This window comes from Arvicola amphibius, chromosome 5 (genome assembly GCF_903992535.2).
Source record: "Arvicola amphibius chromosome 5, mArvAmp1.2, whole genome shotgun sequence".
NCBI classification, from domain to species: Eukaryota; Metazoa; Chordata; class Mammalia; order Rodentia; family Cricetidae; genus Arvicola; species Arvicola amphibius.
This window is the reverse complement of record NC_052051.1, coordinates 135,059,745-135,080,097: the sequence shown is the minus strand read 5'-3', so window position 1 is coordinate 135,080,097 and position 20,353 is coordinate 135,059,745. Positions and strand designations below refer to the sequence as shown.

The 20,353-nt window shown below is 42.8% G+C and overlaps 2 protein-coding genes across 2 annotated transcripts in view; both read right to left on the bottom strand.

Annotated features, from left to right (window-relative positions):
• Positions 1–278: 278 nt before the first annotated feature.
• On the bottom strand, positions 279–12,441 carry Rbm22 (RNA binding motif protein 22). The gene is made up of 11 exons (XM_038330361.1): positions 12,313–12,441; positions 11,891–11,944; positions 9,360–9,389; positions 8,620–8,752; positions 7,349–7,449; positions 6,443–6,615; positions 5,560–5,760; positions 3,635–3,799; positions 2,481–2,569; positions 2,230–2,361; positions 279–1,383 (listed from the first exon to the last, which is right to left on the bottom strand). Exons 1-11 carry the CDS (start codon positions 12,364–12,366, stop codon positions 1,253–1,255), a joined length of 1,263 nt encoding a protein of 420 aa, XP_038186289.1. The 5' UTR covers positions 12,367–12,441; the 3' UTR covers positions 279–1,252.
• Positions 12,442–17,447: 5,006 nt separating this feature from the next.
• The window catches only part of Dctn4 (dynactin subunit 4), a 28,064-nt gene continuing 25,158 nt past the window's right edge, over positions 17,448–20,353 (bottom strand). The window contains exon 13 of the mRNA XM_038330270.1: positions 17,448–20,038. Within this exon, the coding sequence (XP_038186198.1) occupies positions 19,825–20,038 (214 nt within the window). The 3' untranslated portion in view covers positions 17,448–19,824. The remainder of the gene's footprint in view (positions 20,039–20,353) is intronic.

The window sequence follows — 20,353 nt, the reverse complement described above, 5'->3', positions numbered from 1 at the left end:
TTTTTATTTCAACCCTACTACCAACTTCTTAGTACTAAAAAGGTGGAGTATTTTTACCACCATGGAATGGACAAAAAAAAAAAAAACAAACAAAAAAAAAACAACTTAATCCCAGTCCTCAAGGGACTGATAAGACTAGCCTGAGCTCTATGGAGATTATCTGAAACTGCATGCTGCCCACCTCCTGCCAGATTTAAAAATTCACATGCATATAATTTGTTTCTTTTACCAATTTCAAGTTTAATACCAAAGGTAAAAGAAACAGAAATCCAGGAACATTTGGAAAATTGACCCGTTTTAATTATTTAAAAACAAAAAATACAATACAACATCAAATTTCCCTTACCATCTACAATTCAGTTAAATTCAAACATCCTAAGACTGAACAGTCTCCTGCCCAGAGGCAGCGAATGACGAACGGCTGAAGACACACAGGTGAATGCTGAAGATGCATGTTCCAGCTGCAGGGGCCAGGCTCCGGGGAAACGCACTCCAAGTCTCTTCCTTTCAGTTTGTTGAAGTGTTTTACACCAAGTTCATTAAAACCATTTCATCTCAGGTACCAGGTTTCATCAATGATATGCAGCGCCATAAAATTTGGGTTTCTACCCAATAGGAATAAAATGCAAGTTTTTATTTTTGTCTTTTTCTGACAGTGTGGAGAAGTAAAATTATCAGTTGACTCCTTTAGTAACGTATGAAGTTTTAAAAGCAAAGAAAATATCGGCTGTGCTGAGTTCTGGTCTCTGCTTCTCTCTCTGAGGGTATGACTTCAAATTAGTTAAATCACATTTACGCCACTACAATGATTAGTACTAAATTTTTTTAGATGATGAAAAAGAAAATACCAAGTAGACATAAAAATGGTCAAAAGTTTTTTTTTTCCCCCAAACCTCAGGTCAATTTTTGCCTCCCACCCAAAGAGATACAAAACAAACATATTGGGATAGTAACTCCATTAGTTACTCCAATTCGCCCATGTGCAAGTTCCTCACAAGGGGAAGGGAACAGACACAGGCTATCTTAGTACTGCTCTAGTGGTAAGCAGCTGTGTTCATGGCAGCTTGTTTTGGGCCTGCTGATCCTCTGATACATGTGGGGAAGCATAGCTGTGTTCTCTGGCTGCCCACATCTGAACACATTCAGCTACCATGGAAACTACAAAGCAAGGAAAATTATACTGATCCCAGGAGTCATTTACTGGGATTTTACAGCGCCCTTTCTTCCTCAGAGCCCGAGTGGTGATGCTGTGCTAGGGGCTGCTGTGTTTCCCAGCATGAGCTCCCATCCTTTGAGGGTCCTGAGAAGGGTAGTGGATTGGTCCGGGAGCCCTCATGAAAGGAGGCGGCGGTCCCATTGGGTGGAACATATGTGGTCCAAAACCTGATGTGGAAGAGAAAAAATTAAAACTTGCAGTTCCCTTGACAACCTTCCAAATCCCTGAATCTTTCTAAGATCAAAACCACCTACATATACATCAAGGCTGACATAATGTTAATGGCAGAGCACAGTCCCTGCTTAGGAATATCTATCTATATTCCTTAATTTTTCCTCTCAGCTCAAAAAACTTCAGACCCAACTGTCTGTTACTAATCAAACATAGCAAATCCTACCAGACAGGAGTCAATCAGGTTGTGGGCGACCAGAAAGAAACCAGGTTGATGCCAGGATCCCTTCTGTCATCATTAGCCTCGTTGCTTGACTCCAGAATGGAAAGACTTTCTTCAAACATACAGGCTCATCATCAAAAGAACACCAGCCACCCACTATTCCTACATTGTTCGCACTGTCATGGACAGTCACACGGCACTACTGCTCTCTTGAACTGACATGATAAAGAATGAGCCCAAATGTAACTCAAGTCCATAAACAATTCACGATAGTCTCTTTGTAGCAAGTTTTTTTTTTAAACGAAAGCAGTGTTTACCGATTCCCATCCTGACACAAGGCCCACATCTTGCTGTGGACAGGTAACAGGGCTCTAGGGTGTCAGTACAAAATTTACAATGCGAAACAGACTGGTGGCAGATGGCTGTTATGCATTAACTCTACCCTACGATACCTATGCCCAGGTTTACAGAGTGGTGCCTTTCTTCTCCGAGTCCAGAAGAGTAAAGAATCAGGACTCTCCATCAGAGCAAGCACAAAGGACCCAACTGTCTCAGACTCAACTCAGGTGCAGAACTTTTACAGGGACTTTTCTGGGCCAGGAAGGAAGAAGGTAGTTACCTGGGGGTGGGGGTGGGGCGATTCCAGGGGGTGGGGGCAGGGCAATGTTCACCACTGCTGGAGGGCCACTTGGGGGCAGGTTGAAGTAGTTGGCAGATGCCTCCTCTTCTGCAGCAGGAGGAGGTGGTAGAGCTGGAGAGGAAATAGCAGACACTTAGGAAGACAATCAATACCACATATCCACCATTTATATCCTGGGTTTGCTGCACCCCAGCTGACTGAGTTTCTATCAGCAAGAAGTCTGCACTTACCTCCAGGAAGCCCTGGGACAGGCTCTAGCTTGATCCCGGAGTCTGTGGTTCCGTCCTTCTCTTTTTCTTTTCCTCTGGCTGCTTGGGATCTGGAGACATACACGACAGGACATCAAGAACCCTGTCCAGTCTTCTTTCCTACCACTGCTTAACTCATTCTGTGGTAAAATGAGCCCCATCACTCCTTCCCCTTTTAGCAAACATTCTTTTCCCACAGATGACAAAATGTAGAGTGGTTAAAAGCAAGATTTTTGAAGGTGGCAAGTTTGATTCAAAACTGTCATTGGCCAGACATGGTGGCCCTTGCCTTTAATCGTAGCATCTGGGAGATAGAGGCAGGCAGATCTCTATGAGTTCCAGGATAGCCGGGTCTACACAGTGAGTTCCAGGACACCCAGGCCTACATAGAGAGTCCCTGTGTCAAAAAACTCAAACCCAAACCACGGTCACTGTTGAGCAGACAACATTCACGTGCAGAGCAAGTGCTCAGCACAGAGAAAGGACTGCACTCCACCAAGGGAAGCTGCTCTCAAACTGCTCCTCTCTGCTTCCAAGATGGAGACAGAGTCCCCTTTGAAACTTAGGGCATTTTATTTCTCTCTCTTATTGCAGTCAATTTCAAACTTAAAGCAGACATTCTTCTGTTTGAGGGGAGAATCTAAGTCTAAGTCAGTGGAACCCTTCAACATCTATCTTTGGTAACCTGGCATTATGCTTGGCTCATAGTGCTGGTAAAACATGAAGAATTTCAAAGGAGCAGGTCATAAGAGCAAGACCTTAAACACATTTCTAAAGCAAGACGCTTCCAAGCAGCCATAGAAATCAAATACTAAATAAGGGAGCTGGAGGGATGGCTCAGCAGTTAAGATCATGAGTGCCCTTTCAGAGGACACTGGTTTCATTCCCAGCACCCACACAGTGACTCATAATTAAGCTGTACCTCCAGTCCCAGGGGATCCAATACTCTCTTCTGGCACCAAGCACACAAGTGGTACAGAGACATACATGTATGCAAAATATCCATTCACATAAAGTCACTAAAATAAAAACACTAGAGAAGTAGCTTCTAAAGATGTTTAAAGGTCCTGTCAAACCTGTTTACCCAAGGCTTTCAGTGTCCAGACCAGAACTGTTCAGAATAATCTTATTCCTACCTTCCCCACTTCACATTGAGCCTGCGGCCATTCACGATGAGCTTATTGAAGGACTTCTCAGCAGCCACCTCAGCAGCCTGCCTGGTGGCAAACTGGATGAAGGCACACTGCTGCCTCTGCACAACTGTAATCGTGCGGATCTCTCCGAACTGGTAGAAGTGATTTCTGAAGGAATACAGCCAAGGGAAACAGGTTAGCAACCCAGACACTGCCTTGGGAAATGGAAAGGGCTATAAACTTACAATGTTCTGAGTCACCACTAGGCAGGTGGCCCCATGGACACATGCTTGTCTTTAGGCTTTCCTTGAACTTGGCCCTAATGTAGGGGTTGCTTATTGGAGATAAAAGGAAAATTAAGAAAGAGTTCTCATGTATCTCTGGATTTTTCTTGTGGAGGAGAGGAGGGGTTTTCCTTGGTTACTGAAGAGCCACACTTTCCTACCCCAAGTATAAGGCACTGGCAAACTACAGCTCTTACGGTCCATGAGTCAAGACTTTTTCCATTTGAAATGGAGCCCTGCTGTGTTACACAGGTTAATTTTGAACTCATGGGGTCAAATATCTTTCTGCCTCAGCTGGGACTGCAAGCAAATGCTACAATGCCAAGCCATGAGCAGAAAATGTTTCAAAACGTGTTTACGGGTTGAAGATTGTACGGCCCAGTGGCAGAGAACGCTGGTCTATTATGTGAGAGACCCTCAGTTCAATTCTTAGAACTGGAAAAATAATTTTTATCACTTTATTATTAATTCAATGAAATAAAAAATACTTAAAACTGAAAGAAGGAAAAAAATGGAAAACAAAGGAGAAAGCCAGTCATGGTGGCCCATGCACAGACCCTAGTGTCAAAGAGAGAGGAAGATCTTGAGTTTCAGGCCAATCCACGCTACATGACAAGACCCTGCCTCAAAAATAAATAAATAAATAAAACTAATCGAACAAAAAAGTCAGGTCTGGTACCTAATACGTATCAATGCAATACCTAGGAGAAGAAAGCAAGAGGATCAGGAGTTTAAGGTCATGTAAATTTTCCAAGATAGCCTGAGCTGTAGGAACTCTGTATCAAAACCTAAAACAACAAAAAGGGGAGCAATATCCAGAAGATATCATATGTGCTCCACTAAGCCCAAAGTATTTTCTTGAGCCCTTTCATAAAAAGTTAGCTGGCCCTTGAAGATTACTGGCTCAATGAGATAGGGTTTGATGGAGATAGGCTACCAAGAGCAGGAGTTTCTTCTCTATTTAATCTCACTGGAAAAGCTATATAGTTAAGCACAGAATAAGCCAGAAATACAAATTAAATCAGGACCTCTGCTTAAAAACAAACAAAATGCAATTTAAACCAAAATACATACATACATACATACACATATACATACATACATGCATAGGCTTAGAGCCACAGGGCTTGCTACCATCCATAATAATTGGATGTGTATGAGTATGTGTGTCATCCTTTAAGAATTCATACTAGGGGCTGGTGAAATGGCTCAGAGGTTAAGAGCACATATGTTGCTCTTGCAAAGGACTAAGTTTGATTTCCAGCACCCATGTCGAGGGGCTCACTACTTGTAACTCCAGCTCTAGGAGGCTCTAACACCTGTGGCCTCTTTGGGTACTTGCAGTCACTTGCACAAGCCTACACATACATCACAAACATACACAGTAATTAAAAAAAAATCCAGTCGACCACTAGGCCCATATTTATTTTCTAATGCAAACATGAAAAAGCACCCTTGAGAAATGGAACTACTGGCATCATAAAAAGGACTTTTATAAAACTTTCAGTCATCATTCATACCAATGATAGGCTGGCTAAAAAAAAATTAAACTTGATTTAGAATTATCATGTAAGGCGATGTTTTTTGCAAACTATTCCAACGCAGTTAAAAGCAAAGAAGAGTTCTGTAATGAAGCCCACCAACCTGAGATCTGTTTCAGTAATGGTGTCTCCCAGACCACCCACATATAGTGTGGTAATGGTCTTATCCTCTGGTGGGTCTAGACGAGGCATGGTTGAAGCCCGCTTTAGCAGCTTATCGGCTACAGGGTCATTAATTCCATAGTACCGGTCTTTTATATTCTGATCAGCAAGAGGGTCATCTGGATCGGTAGGCTTCTCATGTCTGAGATTCACAAATGAAAAAAGCACAAAGGTGAAACAAAGGGAAAAATGATCACTCTACAGTAGCTACATGATAAAGTCCCTCAATGCCTTTCAAACTAGAAACCATGTCCATATAAAAATACTGTTAATAAACAGAGCAAATACTAAGGGATTGCTATACCACATAAAGACTTCCTAAGTAATCCTATGTCTAAGTAATCTACTTACACTGCTGGAAGAGAATCTGACTAAAGCTATGGACTTCACTTTAGAAAAAGGGCACATGGTTTGATTTTTTTTTGGGGGGGGGGGGGGGGCAGGTATTACAGTTGACAAATCATTAGTTGGAACCCCTAGTTCTGATGTTTGGCAGTCTTGGTTGAAAAAAAAAGTAGCCTGTAGAAGTCTGGTCTATTTTGATTTTAACTATATGTTGCTATTCAAACTATTTAAATGATGACACTAAGTAATCTTAGAAACTTCAAGTCAGTATGTATTTTATGTGACATAGCAATTTAGTTTCTCTCAGTCATTACGTAGAAAATATAACTTAGCTAGGTTCTTATAAATGTAACAGTTCTAGGACAGGATATACTCTGCGGACCATAAGACCTTTAGACACTAAAGTATGAATTTAAACTGAAGCCTCCCACTAATCAGTTCCCTGAGAGTAAATACAGAAAGTGAGGCTCAGCTCTTACCTATATGGACACTCTTCTCCTCTCTTACACTCTCCTTTCACCCAGAAGGAACAAATGTGGGGCCGATTCCTTTTGTAGTACGGTGTGGTCCGGGCCAATTTGAGCAGCATGTCACTGGTGGATGTAGCTTTCCCCAGCATGCCAACTGGTCGTGTTCCATCAGAGTTAGAAATCTGCATGAAGAGGACAACTTTATAGTTGTCAATTCTTTAGGACTTTTATCAAATACAAACCACACCAATCACGAGGCCCTGGATTCAATTCCCAGAACGACATGTATACAATCTATCCCTGCCAGACAAACAATACATCAACAAAATGGTCAAAGGACCAGAAGTCTGGTATGAGATTGTGTTTCCTAGAAATGGCAGGGAAGCTATACCCATGATATCCTAAATAAAGATAAGAACCGATATACTAATTTGGGTATGTGGCGCATGTTTTTAACCCCAGAACTTAGGAAGAGACAGGTTGATCTCTGAGTTCAAGGTCACCCTGGTCTATAGAGCGAGTTCCAGGACAGTCAGGGACACAGAGAAACCCTCAAAAACATTCTAGATATACTAATTCAGAAAGGGGAAATCTTATGGGTCCTATTCCTAGAGAAAGAACTACAGGCAACTAATGACTGTTGAAAGAGAATTGGTCTCTTCTGGGGATAAACTCCTTAATTAGTTATCTAATAAAAGTGATCAGCCTTGAAATCATATACACATAAGCCACATTAAATGGACTCAGCAGGTTGTATTTATATGTTTGCACTGTGCACATACACAAACCAATAATAATCAAAGAAAAAGATGCCATCAATGGGGGTGTTGGAAGGGGTTGGAGGGAGAAGACATATATGAGGGGTAGGAGAGAGGAAGTGACGTAATTAGATTTTAATTAAAATAAAAAACATACTTCTCTTTCCATATTCTGTGTGTAATATTCTTTGTTGACATCTGATTTGGGCATGTCATCTTTAAATGACAATCCTGCATCACGAACTTGGATGGGTAGGCCTGGTATAAAGAAATGGAGGGGGAAAATCATATAGATTTGAAAAAAAATTCATATTGAATATGTACAAAAGGTACATAAACGACAACATTATCTTTCCCTTCTCTTTCCTACTTGGTGGGGACTAGAGTGCTACCCGTGACTGAGAGTGCACACTGTTCTTGCAGAGGACCAGAGTGCGGTCCTTATAACCGTGCAGGTAGCTCACTGTAACCCCAGCTCCAGAAGGTGACACTCTCTTCTGGACTCTGTTCTGCACTCACACGTGCACCCCACTCCTACATATATACATAATTAAAACAAAAATACATTTTTAAAATAAAAAGATCATCGACACACTTGGTGACAGCTTACATATTTTAAATCAAACTGTTTGTCAGGCTGAGAACTGCTGCAGAGCACCTTAAACTGTCCAAATTCCTGGGCTGTCACAGAATTGGGTGAGGTGAACGTTTTAGAAAATCGTTTCAAAGAATAGACTTTAGCCATGGCCAAATTAAGCTAATAATGTATCTAGCTTTACCAAATGTATTTAAAACACATATAACAAAATGGTTAATTGTTAGATTGGCCTTGAAGGCCCTATGGACAGCCAGTTATGTTAAGGGGTCACTGTACTCCAGGCCCGAACGCTCCTGACAAACATGAATAATATTAAACAATATGTAGTCAGAACAGAGAACAGATTAGCATTAATAACACACATATGCGCACGCATACTCACACACATACTCTCACACACACTTTCCCTTACTGGTAGATGACTTTTTTAAAAAGGAAAGTTTCATTTACATTTAAAAAAAAATCCCAGAAGCAAATGTTTTGAAATAGTAGCAATACCCAGTCCTAACAGTACGGTTAAAACGAAAGTCCACAGCATATACATTAGCCCAGGAACTTCTGGTTGGGACTATAAGAAAAGTTTCAGGCAAAGGAATAGCCTATTACATAGGAGCAATGCCTTTCACCCCAAATGGCTACACAGATGAGGTGCAGGTCAATTCTGGCTTCTTCCCAATTGCTCCTCAAGTTCCTACTGTTGCTCAGGGGGACTCTACAGAAGCCTAATTATAAGTGTATGCCTGGGAAAAGCAAAACCAGTAGGCATTCTACAATGGGATCAGAACCAGAGTAGTGGGAGGCATCGAGTCTAGTGGATGTGGCAAACATACCATACTCGAGGTCTAACAGGCAGGTCTGACAAACGTTCTTCAATTTACTGCAGGTTTGGCACACTTCAGTCTTCTTGAAGCGCATGCGGACCCCAGGGCACCAACGAAACACTGTGAATGGTCTGGCACAGATCTGAACACATCGAGAACCACAGAATGTTAATGGTCCTGACCTGGACTCAACCCAGATTTACTAAGTATGGAGAGCTGACTTTAGCAAGTACCTAATCTATATATGCCAGCTAACCCTCAATTCCATTTATTTTCTCTTTTCTGGTAGTTAAAAAGCTCACAAAATACAGAAATAAATATTCAGAAAATCAAAGTCCTCCCACCTAGAGGCAAACATTAAAAATCTGACTTATCTTTTTGGTGGGGAACAGGGAAAGCAAAGCAGGAAATATTATCTTTGAGAATACCATGACAGCCTCAACCCTTCTCCTCAGCTGAAACGCTCCTGGGTAGTAGCCAGACAACACCTGGCACAGAAACCCATGGCAGTCAGAGCAGATTCAGACACCTGTTAATGAATCTACAGTAGGAGGGTCCTTTTATTTCCCATACTAGTTGTCAGCTACCGACCATACCAACTACACATGAAAGTCATGAGCATGAATTCTGATCCAAGGATCTCAAAACTAAGTACAAAGCTAATCTGGTAGACTAAAGGGTAGAACAAAGATAAAAAAAAAGAAAAAAGAAAAAAAAAGAAATAGCTACTTCTTAACAGACACACTTACTTTGCACTCTTTTCCATATTTTTCTTTGGTCTGAAATAGAAAAGAATTGGAATTACAGCAGAGAAAACAAACAGATAAACAAACAAACAAAAGGGACTGTTTTTTAACCCCCAAACACAAAACAAGCTATATGTCTGGAGATCCCTGGCACTAAACAAAGATAACCAAACCAAACCTAAATCATCTTTAAACTGTTACAATAAGGGGCACTGTGAAGGTTAGATCTAACAGCCAACCTGCCATAACCTAGACTGAACTGGGAAGAGAGTCTTGATGATGGATTGTGTAGACCACATCAGCCTGTGGGCATGTCTATGGGAGTGTATCTTGGTTTCTTTAGGTGATGTGGGAAGAACCAGCCTGATCATGAGTGGCACCATTCCCTGGGTTTGGACCCTAGACCCTGTGAGTAAAGAAGGGGCTCAGCCCTAGCAAGCACACATGCATTCATTCTCTGCTCTTGACCTGAATGTGGTATGACCAGCTGCTTCAAGTTCCTGTTGCCCTGACTGCCCCCAAATGACAGACCGTTAACTATACACTGCAAGGCAAATAAACCTCTTCTCCTAAACTGCTTGTGTCAGGGTCTTTTATCACAGCAAGAGAAATGAAATTAAGACAGATATACCAACAAGGTCATATTCTCCCAAGAGAATGGACCTAATACCAAGCGTCTTCCCAGAGCCACAAATCTTAGATTTACTTCTGATTCCCAAGAACTAAAATTCCTAATGGAAACACTATATGTTTTCTTTTACATGTGAAACCTAGATTTCAGATTGTACTTCTGTGTGTGTAGATCATGAACCTAGAGAAGGGATCCTGAGTGGGAAGTGTGTGTGTGTTTGGAGGCTGGATAAGAAATCAGGTATTAGAAAGAAGGGCAGCTGGGCGTGGTGGCACCCGCCTTTAATCCCAGCACTTGGAAGGCAGGGGCAGGTGATCTCTGCATGCAAGGCCAGCTTGGTCTATAGACTGAGTTCTAGGACAGCCAAGGCTACACAGAGAAACCCTGTCTCCACTCCCCTCTCCCCAAAGAAGGGTATACTGGGGGAAATAAGAAAACTAACCAGAAAGGGGCAGGGAGAAAGGGAGAGGATAGCGGAGGAGGGAACAATTGAAAACAAAGTGTGACAGATGTATGAAAATGACAAAATGAAACCCATTACTTTGTACACTAACCTAAATTTTTTTAAAAATCAGTTCTGGGAGGTGGCTATTTCAAGGGCCACATTGTTTTCCAGGTGAAAACTTCCAATTTCTAGCATGTGTTTCCCTTTGAGGGACTCTTTGAGGAAACTGGTATAAATATCAATCCAACCATCTGGCTGGCCACCAAGCTTACGATTGGTATAGGAGAACCAAGCCTGGAGATGGTGGCACCTGAAACTAGAGCGGCTTTGCAAAGCATCTACTCATGAAATCTGGTTGACAGTCTTTTCTCAGCATAGTTCCCTAGGTCACTGGTTGGGAGGAGGCAGACAGTGGGGGGTGTGATATCTATGTGCGTTAGGAAAAGGACAAGGTCTCACTGCACAGTCCTGGACGGTCTGGAGCTTGATTTGTAGTCTGGAATGCCCCTGAACTCACAGAAATCCACTTGCCTAAAAGGCCGGGATTAAAGGCACGAATCACCATTCACGACTGGCTTAGGAATCTTTGTTTTACAACTAATTATGTCTAGCAATAAAAAAGTAGTCAATATATAAGAACTATTTTATATTAGAACATGGACATGCAACTTAATCTCTCATAATATATGTGTGAACTGATAGGATAAATATCAAATTCTTCCGGCGTGAAAACCGAAATCCCTAACGGTTTTCCCAGACCCCAGATCAAGCAGAATGAAGCCATGGCCAACTTTCTACAGTTTGCTCAGAAGGTAACTGTTCTGATGCACTATATATATCCAACATTCTGTCCCCATGAAACCAGTCAGTCAGCATCTCTGAGGCTGATCCCAACATATAATCTTAAAATAATCATGATGACTGTGGCCACTTTACCCTTTTTGAAAAGGACAGGTGAGCCAGGTGGTGGTGGCACAAGCCTTTAATCCCAGCACTTGGGAGGCAGAGGCAAGCGGATCTCTGGAAGTTCGAGGTCAGTCTGGTCTACAAGAGCTAGTTCCAGGATAGGCACCAAAGCTACAGAGAAACCTTGTCTCGAAACAAACAAACAAACGAAAAGGACAGGTGTATCTTAAACTAGAAAGACTACAAGCTGCAGTGGCTGAAAGACACTGACTGGGAATCAGGGAGTAGAGCCACATAAAGATAGACTCTCCCGTCAACAGACCTACTTTCTAGGAAGATGCTCAACAAGTATTAGCTGTTATGTTACAGCTCCTACATTACAGGATTATTGCTCAGTGTCTAGGAGAGGAAGTACGCATGGCATTACTTTGCAAGTTGCCCTGCTAGTAAAAGAGCATCAATCCTTCTAACGGCCAAGAGAAACACTTCACCATGAGCGTGCAAGGACAATATAATGTACAGTGAACTCCCGCGGCACAGGCAAGCACTCACCATTCGTATGTAAGGGTTTTCTCCAAGACACGTCTGACACAGTATGGGGAAGTCCTAAAGAAAATGGGAAATCTGATTGAAGATCAAGTCCCCAAGACCCTGTTCCCTCAGTCACTTTCTAGGGCGGGTAAGGGTGCAAGGTTGGCAGGAGCCCCAGCTCCGGCACTGACCGCGCGAAGCGGGAAGGGGCGCTGTCTGCATTTCCGGCAAGCGGAAAAAATGAAAGCCTCTGGGAAGTGTGGAGTCTCAGGGTGTACAGCGCTCGTCCCAGGACCCTGGTCCGCCGCACGAGGGCTCTCCTCCGGCTGCCCCGCCGAGCTAGGCCGCAGCGCGGCTCCGGCCGATCCCGCCGCAGCCTGGGACATGGCCTCCCATCGCGCCCGGCCTCGCCGCCCCCGCATCCTTCTCCGGCGCGTACTCACCGCGTCCTCCCAGTTTTGCCTGTTGTAGGTGTTGGAACCCAGAGAGGTCGCCATATCGGGAGTCCCGAGGCAGCACCAGCTTCCGATTCGGGAGCCCGACCGCCACAATCCCGACAGGCTCCGGGCGGGCGCCGCGCTACGTCTAATACACGCGCCTAGGGCGGCCGCGGGGCGGGACTGCGCGTCAGAACTCCGCCCAGCTGCCGTGCGCGCATCCTTGATGCGAAGGATGGAGGAACCGATCGAGGATCGCTAGACGAGGCTGGGGTCGAAAGGCGGTTAGTCGCAGCCAGGCACCGATGCCTGCGTCTCTCATGTTCCCAGTAGCTCTTCCGTTGTTATATTTAGCAAACAAAAGTACAAAACGTCTAGTAAGTTTACCGTAGAAGACAACGAATCCCTTCGGGGAGGTTCTTTATTCTTTATGACAGAAGCGGGGTCACTATTAGGAAATCACATTTAACTAGCTATCCTTTATCATATGTTGCCACCCTACCATTGTGGCTAGGATGTGGATTCCTCTTTTATAGAAAAGGAAATTGAGGTTAAGATGAATAAACCTTTTTTTTTTTTTTTCGGGGGTGGTGGTGGTGTCCTGGAGCTTAAAAACCGATGAAGCCACTGACCCAAGAAGTTAGTTTTTCTAACTTCTGACTGAAAAGGGTCGTGCGAGTCAGAGCTTTCCAGTTTTTAAACTCCTAACCATTCCTCGAATATTTTGAGATAGAGTTACACTATGTAGTTTTAAACTCACAATGTAGACTAGGCTGGCCTGGAACTAAGATCCACCTTCCTTTTGCCTCCCGAGTGCTGAGATTAAAGGCATACACTATAATATCCCTTTCTATATTTTTATTTATCTCTGGTTTGAACTTGAACTATCTCTGTAGCCCAGGAAGGCCCTGTCTGAATTTGTAATATTCTTTCCTCAGTCTCCCACTTAGCTGGGATTATAGGTCTGTGCCATCAGGCCTGATCATTTTAATATTTGACCTAATCAGCCACCAAACTGTTCAAAGATTTTCTTGTATAGTTATTATTTTTCTTACATACATTCACCATATAGTTTTATTATCCCAAAGTTTTGATGTGCTTGTAGGTGGTCAGCTCGGCCCCACATACAGCCTACAGTAATGACTGATTTATGGTCTGTCCCTATACAGATGCTCCTGGATTTAGGACGGATTGTGTCCTGTGGAGGCCCATTGTGTGAAGTTTGAATGATCCAGTTAACTGAACTGGATCTGGATTGTGTTTTGATGGTTCCCTTCAGTGTGTCACGGTTTTCCTATCCTCTGTCATTGTTCTTTAGGTTTCTCAAATGCCCATTCTTTTTTTTTTTTTTTAATTTATTTATTTATTATGTATACAATGTTCTGTCTACATGTATGCCTGCCCACCAGAAGAGGGCATCAGATCTCATAGATGGTTGTGAGCCATCATGTGGTTGCTGGGAATTGAACTCAGGACCTCTGGAAGAGCAGACAGTGCTCTTAACCTCTGAGCCATCTCTCTAGCCCTCAACTGCCCATTCTTCATCCTTAAGCTTATAGCTGTCCTGCCTGTCTGCACAGTAGGGATGTCCTTTTGTACCTTTGCCAAGCTTCCAGAAACTGAAGCATGTTCCTGTTTGCTAGATCGGGAGCACAGAGATAAAGGAGTTCTGTCTCTGTTGTTACAATTCAGTTTGTGTTTAGTAGGCTTTGTGCCTGAGTCTTAGAAACCCTTTTTAAGCATCCTCTTCCTCTTCTTATTCCTTACTTTCTTTATATTTTATTTCACCTCAGCGAATTGTTTCTGAATATTTACTACTCTTATTCCCTAGAAGTTAAAAAAATAATTAAAACTTTTTAATAACTGTCAACCAAGATAGACATTTCTCCAATGTGGAAAACCACCAAAGATCTCAAAAGTCTGGGTCTAGTGAAGACGGTAGGTAATTATCCAGGACACAGTTCTTTCGTTTGATGCTGACATCGTCTGTGTTTAGCTTCCGTGTTGGTAATACTTGGCTTTAGGCATCATATCTCACTTTGACTTATTTATATTGAACCTACATCATCTCCTTTCCAAAGCAGGACTTCTCTGCCCTTTCTGCAGCGGTGAACAGAGGGTGTTGGTGTAGAGTTGTCTCAGAACCGAGTCTTGTCTTTCCAGGGACTTTATGTATTTATTTATCCCTTGCTTCAGCAGCAGTGTGCCTTTACCTGGGGAGACAGATTATTTTTCTGAGTGGCTCAGGCTTTCTGTTCCTTTATGAGAGCCTGGGGAAGGAGGCAAAGTCTTATGTCTCTCCTATATTAAGCCTGCTATATTCCCCTAAACCAAGTAATGCTCTCTCAAAGTTCCCACCTCTGGAGGTTTTAGAACATGTGAGTGCAAAAGAAGTCAATTCTCTTCAAGTCTTAGGATCACAGGGTTACATGCTATCATATTAGCTCTTTTTTGATCTTTGATATTTAAGGCAATTCTTTAATATTTTGGTTGATTTCTTCACTCTTATCCATGTCTGCTAGGCCTTTGCTCCACCATCATGGACTCTAACCCACTGGATAGGCCCAATTAAACACTTATTTTTATTATTATATATACAGTGTTATGCCTGCATGTGTGCCTGCACCCCAGAAGAGGGCACCAGATCTTATCACAGATGGTTGTGAGCCACCTTGTGGTTTCTGGGAATTGAACTCAGGACCTCTGGAAGAACAATGCTTTTAACAGCTGACCCATCTCTCCAGCCCTCCAATTAAACACTTTTTTTTAAAAAATTAAACTTTTTTTTATAAGTCGTCTTGATCATAGTGTTTTATCATAGTGATAGAAAAGGAACTATCACTGCATGTCCTCTGTCTTCTCAGAAAATTACGTCCCTTCTTGGAATCCAGACATTTGGACTGCCCTGCCACTTCAGCTCTGATAGAAGAACATCCCCCCCCTCCCCCCCCAGACAGCGTTTCTCTGTAGCTTTGGAGTCTGTTCTGGAACTAGCTCTTATAGACCAGGCTGGCCTCGAAATCACAAAGATCTGCCTGCCTCTGCCTCCTGAGTGCTGGGATTAAAGGTGTATGCCACCACCGCCCAGCTGAACATTTGATTTTTAAGATTAGTTTAGAAATTTTAAATTATGTGTCTCTGTGTGGATTGTGCACAAGGTACCCAGAGGCCAGAGGCATCGGATCCCCTAGTAGCTGTAATTACTAGTAGCTATGAGCAACCCAGTGGTCCCTTGTAAGAGCAGCACATACAGGCATGACATAGCCAGGACTAAGGTAGCCAAGAAGATAGCAGAAATGGTGGGAGAGTCTCACTGATTATTAGGGGTTTTGTTGCAGTAGGGAGGACTTGGGAGGTGCAAGGGGCCAGGAGGCTTGTGGGGGCTTTGAGATGCAGAATAAGTGTGAGTAAGGCCTGAGGGAGCCTGGAGGTCATTATAGGCATTTGATATGTCAATGGAGAGCCAAATAACCCTTCTTTCAGAGGCAAGGGAGAGGATTCCTTGTGGGAAGAAACTCATTTCACAAGTTCTTGAGGAAGGCTGTTTTTTTTATCTAATTGACAGAAATCCTAGCCTTTAATCCCAGCACTCCGGAGGCAGAGGCAGGTAGATCTCTGTGAGTTTGAGGCCAACCTGGTCTACAGGAGGTAGTTCAAGGACAGCTCCAAAGCCATAGAGAAACCCTGTCTCGGAAAACCAAAAAAAAAAAAAAAAAAAAAAAAAAAAAAAAAAAAAAAAAATTCTTTTATAGTCCAGTTTGAGCTAAGCCAAGACTATAATTTCTGCATATATGCACATTCTGAGACCTAACATAATGGACCTGGATTTGATCTCAGGGAGTTTGCAATCCATTAAAGGGGCTACAGGTGTTCACAAAGTCCCACAATGCAAGGCAGAAAGATGTACCTGCCTTGGAGAGGCGCAGTATTGTGGATTAAAATTACTAATTCATTCATTCATTCCTTCATTTATTTATTTATTATTTTCCGAGATGAGGTTTCTCCTTATGTATCCCTGGCTATCATCAGAGAGGAGGGAGCTCAACTGAGAAAATGCCTCCAAAAGACTTGGCTGTAGGCAAGCCTGTTGGGCATATTCTTAATTAGTGATTCATGGGGGAGGACCCAACCCATTGTGGGTGAGAACACTGCTGGGTTGGTGGTCCTGGGCTCTGTAACAGGTTGAGCAAGCCACGAGAACAAGCCAGTAAGTAGCACTCCTCTTTAGCCTCTGCATCAGTCCTGCCTTAAGGTTCCTGCTGTTTGGAGTTCCTACCCTAGTTTCCTTCAATGATGAAGTGATTTGGAAACACCAAGGTACACCTGGATCTCATTTCTTTCCCTATGTTCAAAAGATGTCACCTGGATCTCCTTTAACCATACTTCAGCTTCCAGGTCCTTGGTTTTCCAAGCTGCTGTTGGGGCAGGAGCCTAGGGAAGAGTCAGAACCCAGGCAAATTGGGTCCCTGAGGGGGCCAGAGGACACTAGTAGGGCAAAGGCCCAGTCAGGAGTGGGTGGAAGGATGCTGAGGCTAGAAAGAGCTCTCCATGAAGGAATCAATGTTAGCTCACCTCTCAAGCACGAGGGATTCGTTCATATCGTATGTGCTGGGTCAATAGAGCAATGCACTGAAAACAGTGCATCTGGAAACATGTACAGAAGCTCAGGCAGCATCCACCTGTATGTTCCAGGGAATTACTTTTTTTTTTTTTTTTTTGAGACAGGGTCTTTGTATAAAGAGTGCTAGAATTCATTAATTTAGACTAGGCTGGCCTTGAACTCACAAAATATCCTCCTGCCTCTGCCTCCCTAGCACCACTGGCAATAAAGGCAGGAGCCACTACTAACCAGGGCTTGGTGAATTACTTGTCAAGTTAATTTACATAAAGAAATGAAGGGAGGGGCAGGAGAGAGCACCTGCAGAGAAGAGTTCAGTTCCCAGCAGGTGGCTCAGAACCACCTGGAACTCCAGCTCCAAATGACCTGCTGTCCTCTCTGGCCTATGTCCTACCAAATAAAAAATAAAAACGAGAGAAACGTGGAAGAGCGCCTACCACTGAGTCTTACCTACCAACTGACCTTGAGGCCCTGAGTTGTGCAGGTTCTAACCAGCATTTGTGAAATCAAACAGAAGACACACTCAAGCTTTGTCTGATTTATTTCACTACATTAAGCAATAAGGCAAAACAGTAACCTGTTATTAATAAGTCAAGGAGTGCCTCTCATCCCCAAAAGGGGCCAACAAAGATGCTTATTACAAAGACGCAATGGCATTTAGTGCAGTATGCCTTTAGCATATACTTGGAACAAAGGAAAATTTTGGTGTGTAAATCAATTCACAAATTCAAAAGTAACTTAACTAAGTTTCCAAATTGTAGTTTCAAGTGCTAAGGACGCCCGACTCTTGTGTCCTGGTGCATACTGACTAGTAATAAGAATCCTGCACCTGATCTAAAACCAGAAGGGTAATTGACAACTCCGAATTCACCAGATGCAGGTGTTGAATCTTTTCTAAGAACACAAGGCCAGCTTGCACTAAACTCATCCTGAAACAGCCAACAGCCGTTATTTGTAAGTTACCTTGACTTCTTAAAGAGAAATTGTATATTCAAAAGTGTTTTTGTGTTTCTCCGTCACCCAGGGGTAGACCCATTATGTCAACATTTCTCTAGGGAATAAGTATCAGTTTCGCTGCATAAAGGCATGCAGACAGCTGTGCCTGCCTCCACAATGTGTGAACTTATGAAGCCATCTGCACTTTGATTCCCCTGACCCCAAGCAGACATTGAGTAGTGGTTTCACAGAAGGCTCTAACTTGAGCCTTCATGAAGTTACAGGAAATCACTTTCTGTAGTTTGAAACTTGTAATTACCCAACTCCCTACTCCAGCTTCTAGGAGATTAAACATTAGTTACTGTTCCCATAATATTAGATCAGTATTTTCTTCTTATACCGTAGTAAATATATTACTATGTGGGAATATTGTTTCATAAAATTGGCTTGATTGTAAAGAACATAGTCTCTCTTTCAACAGCTTCCTAAATAGTTTCCTCTTTTAAGGGAAACTGACAAATACTATTTCCTATCTGTAGTCCAGGTTCTCTACACCTTAAAACAAAATAAAACCAAACAAAAACTTCTAAAGACATAAAATGAAAACCAAAGAAGGGTTTGTAAAGAGGAACTTTTTCTTCCAAGGTCTGTTGACCATGCACTAGGAATACTGTAAAGAAAAGTGGTATAGCTGGTCTACTCTGTCAATTCCTTTTAGAAAACATCACGGAAGTTAAGGTTTGCAACTCAAAAATTAGTATCTGAGAAAAGTGGCATGACTAGGTTAGGCCAGCCTTCTGGCTACTTGCTTACAATTAAATATTCTCACTTGATACAGCAGAAGTCATATACCCACAAAAGGAAAGGTTCCTTTTAACACCCAGTTTTGGATATAAGAGATAGTTAATTTCTCCTTCAACTCAGTGGAAAAAAAAAAAACCATTAGTTTGTATCATGCTAAAAATCCAAAATTTAAAATGTTCTTTGAATACCAGAAATGAGTATGTCCATTTAAAACTGTCTCAGCTCTCTTTTTAATGTCCCCAACATAAGGACAATTCCTTGAATTATAGAACAGAGTGGAGAGCTGGGCGTGATAGTCAAGTGTTTTTAATCACAGCAGGTGAGTTCAAGGCTAGCTTGGTATACAGATGGAGTTACAGGCCCGGGTTACTGGGAGGGAGCCAGTGAAAAAATAAACGGAAAAGAAAAAAAATCTGAAAAACAAAACCACAGTAGAGAAGGGCAGAGGGTGAGACTATAAAGGTCTCCCTGTGGCAGCATTAGCCCCTGGATACTGGGTAATGGTAAGACACATGGGACTTCATGGCAGGTATCGCTTCCATGTCCTACTGTGGAAAATGAAGAGCAACTGTAGGTATGCTGTAGTCCTTTACAAGAGACAAATGGCGCGCCTTAAGGAAGTCACATCTTGGCATCACAAAGTTAGACACCGTGACAATCCTACTTCTCTGTCAAATGGAAATTAATGGTAGAGTGAGAGCCATGGCAAGTGAATGGTTATAATTACTAGTGATCCTTACTGGAATGCAGAAAGCAGCTGGAACACTGAGACCAGTGCTGGGGCATGAACAGCAGGTCTGCTCTGGATTACCATTCTAAGTTTTTTTGGGTCAAACTGTGACAGGTTCATGGCCCATTTCTCAGGGGAGTAAATCTAATGACCCTCCGAGGAAGACCCATTTTACTGGGATGGAGTTAGGCTGTTACTCAACGTGCAGGGCTCATGTGGGAGACACAGACTTACAGGAGTCAACAGAGAGAGCAAGTGGAACAGCAGTCACCCTGTGCTCCGTATCCTGGTCTGGCCTCCACTCCTAGGAACAGGATTCAGTAGTGATGGGTACATCTTTATAAACACGTCTAATGAAGCAGCAGCTTCCACACTGTTACAGAGTTGCGGTGACAGCTGTGGGCAGCATCACCCACCAGATGATTTTGCTTTAAGGAAGAAGAGGGCCAAAGCTCAGTTCCACATGCTGAGTGAGCCAGATGACCTCTGTGCCCTGGTCACTTTCTTCCATCGGGCGGATGGGGGCAGCCAGGTTTTTAAAATCATGTTTCATCTTGAAGCACACGGTCACTTCACCTTCCTCACGCTGTGGGGTGACTTTGATGAAGATGCCCACTTTGTTGGCTTTTCTGAAAGCTACAATGCTATGGGAAGAAAAGCACAGTATTAGGATGAGAAGTCAACTGAATCAACATCAAGTCTCTTACTCATTTCATGGAACAATGGGAATCTCTGCTGTGACCACCATCCTACTGCCCAGCAAAGAAGGGTTTTAGAAAAAGCTGAGCTATTTATACTTTCCTTTAAAAATTTTTATTTATTTAACGTGTATAGGTGTTTTGCCTGCTTATAAGTCTGTGTATCATGTATATGCCTGGTGCCTGCAGAGGCCAGAAAAGGGCATTTGATCCCTTAGAACTGGAGTTACAGAGGTTGTGTGAGCTACCATTTGGGTGCTA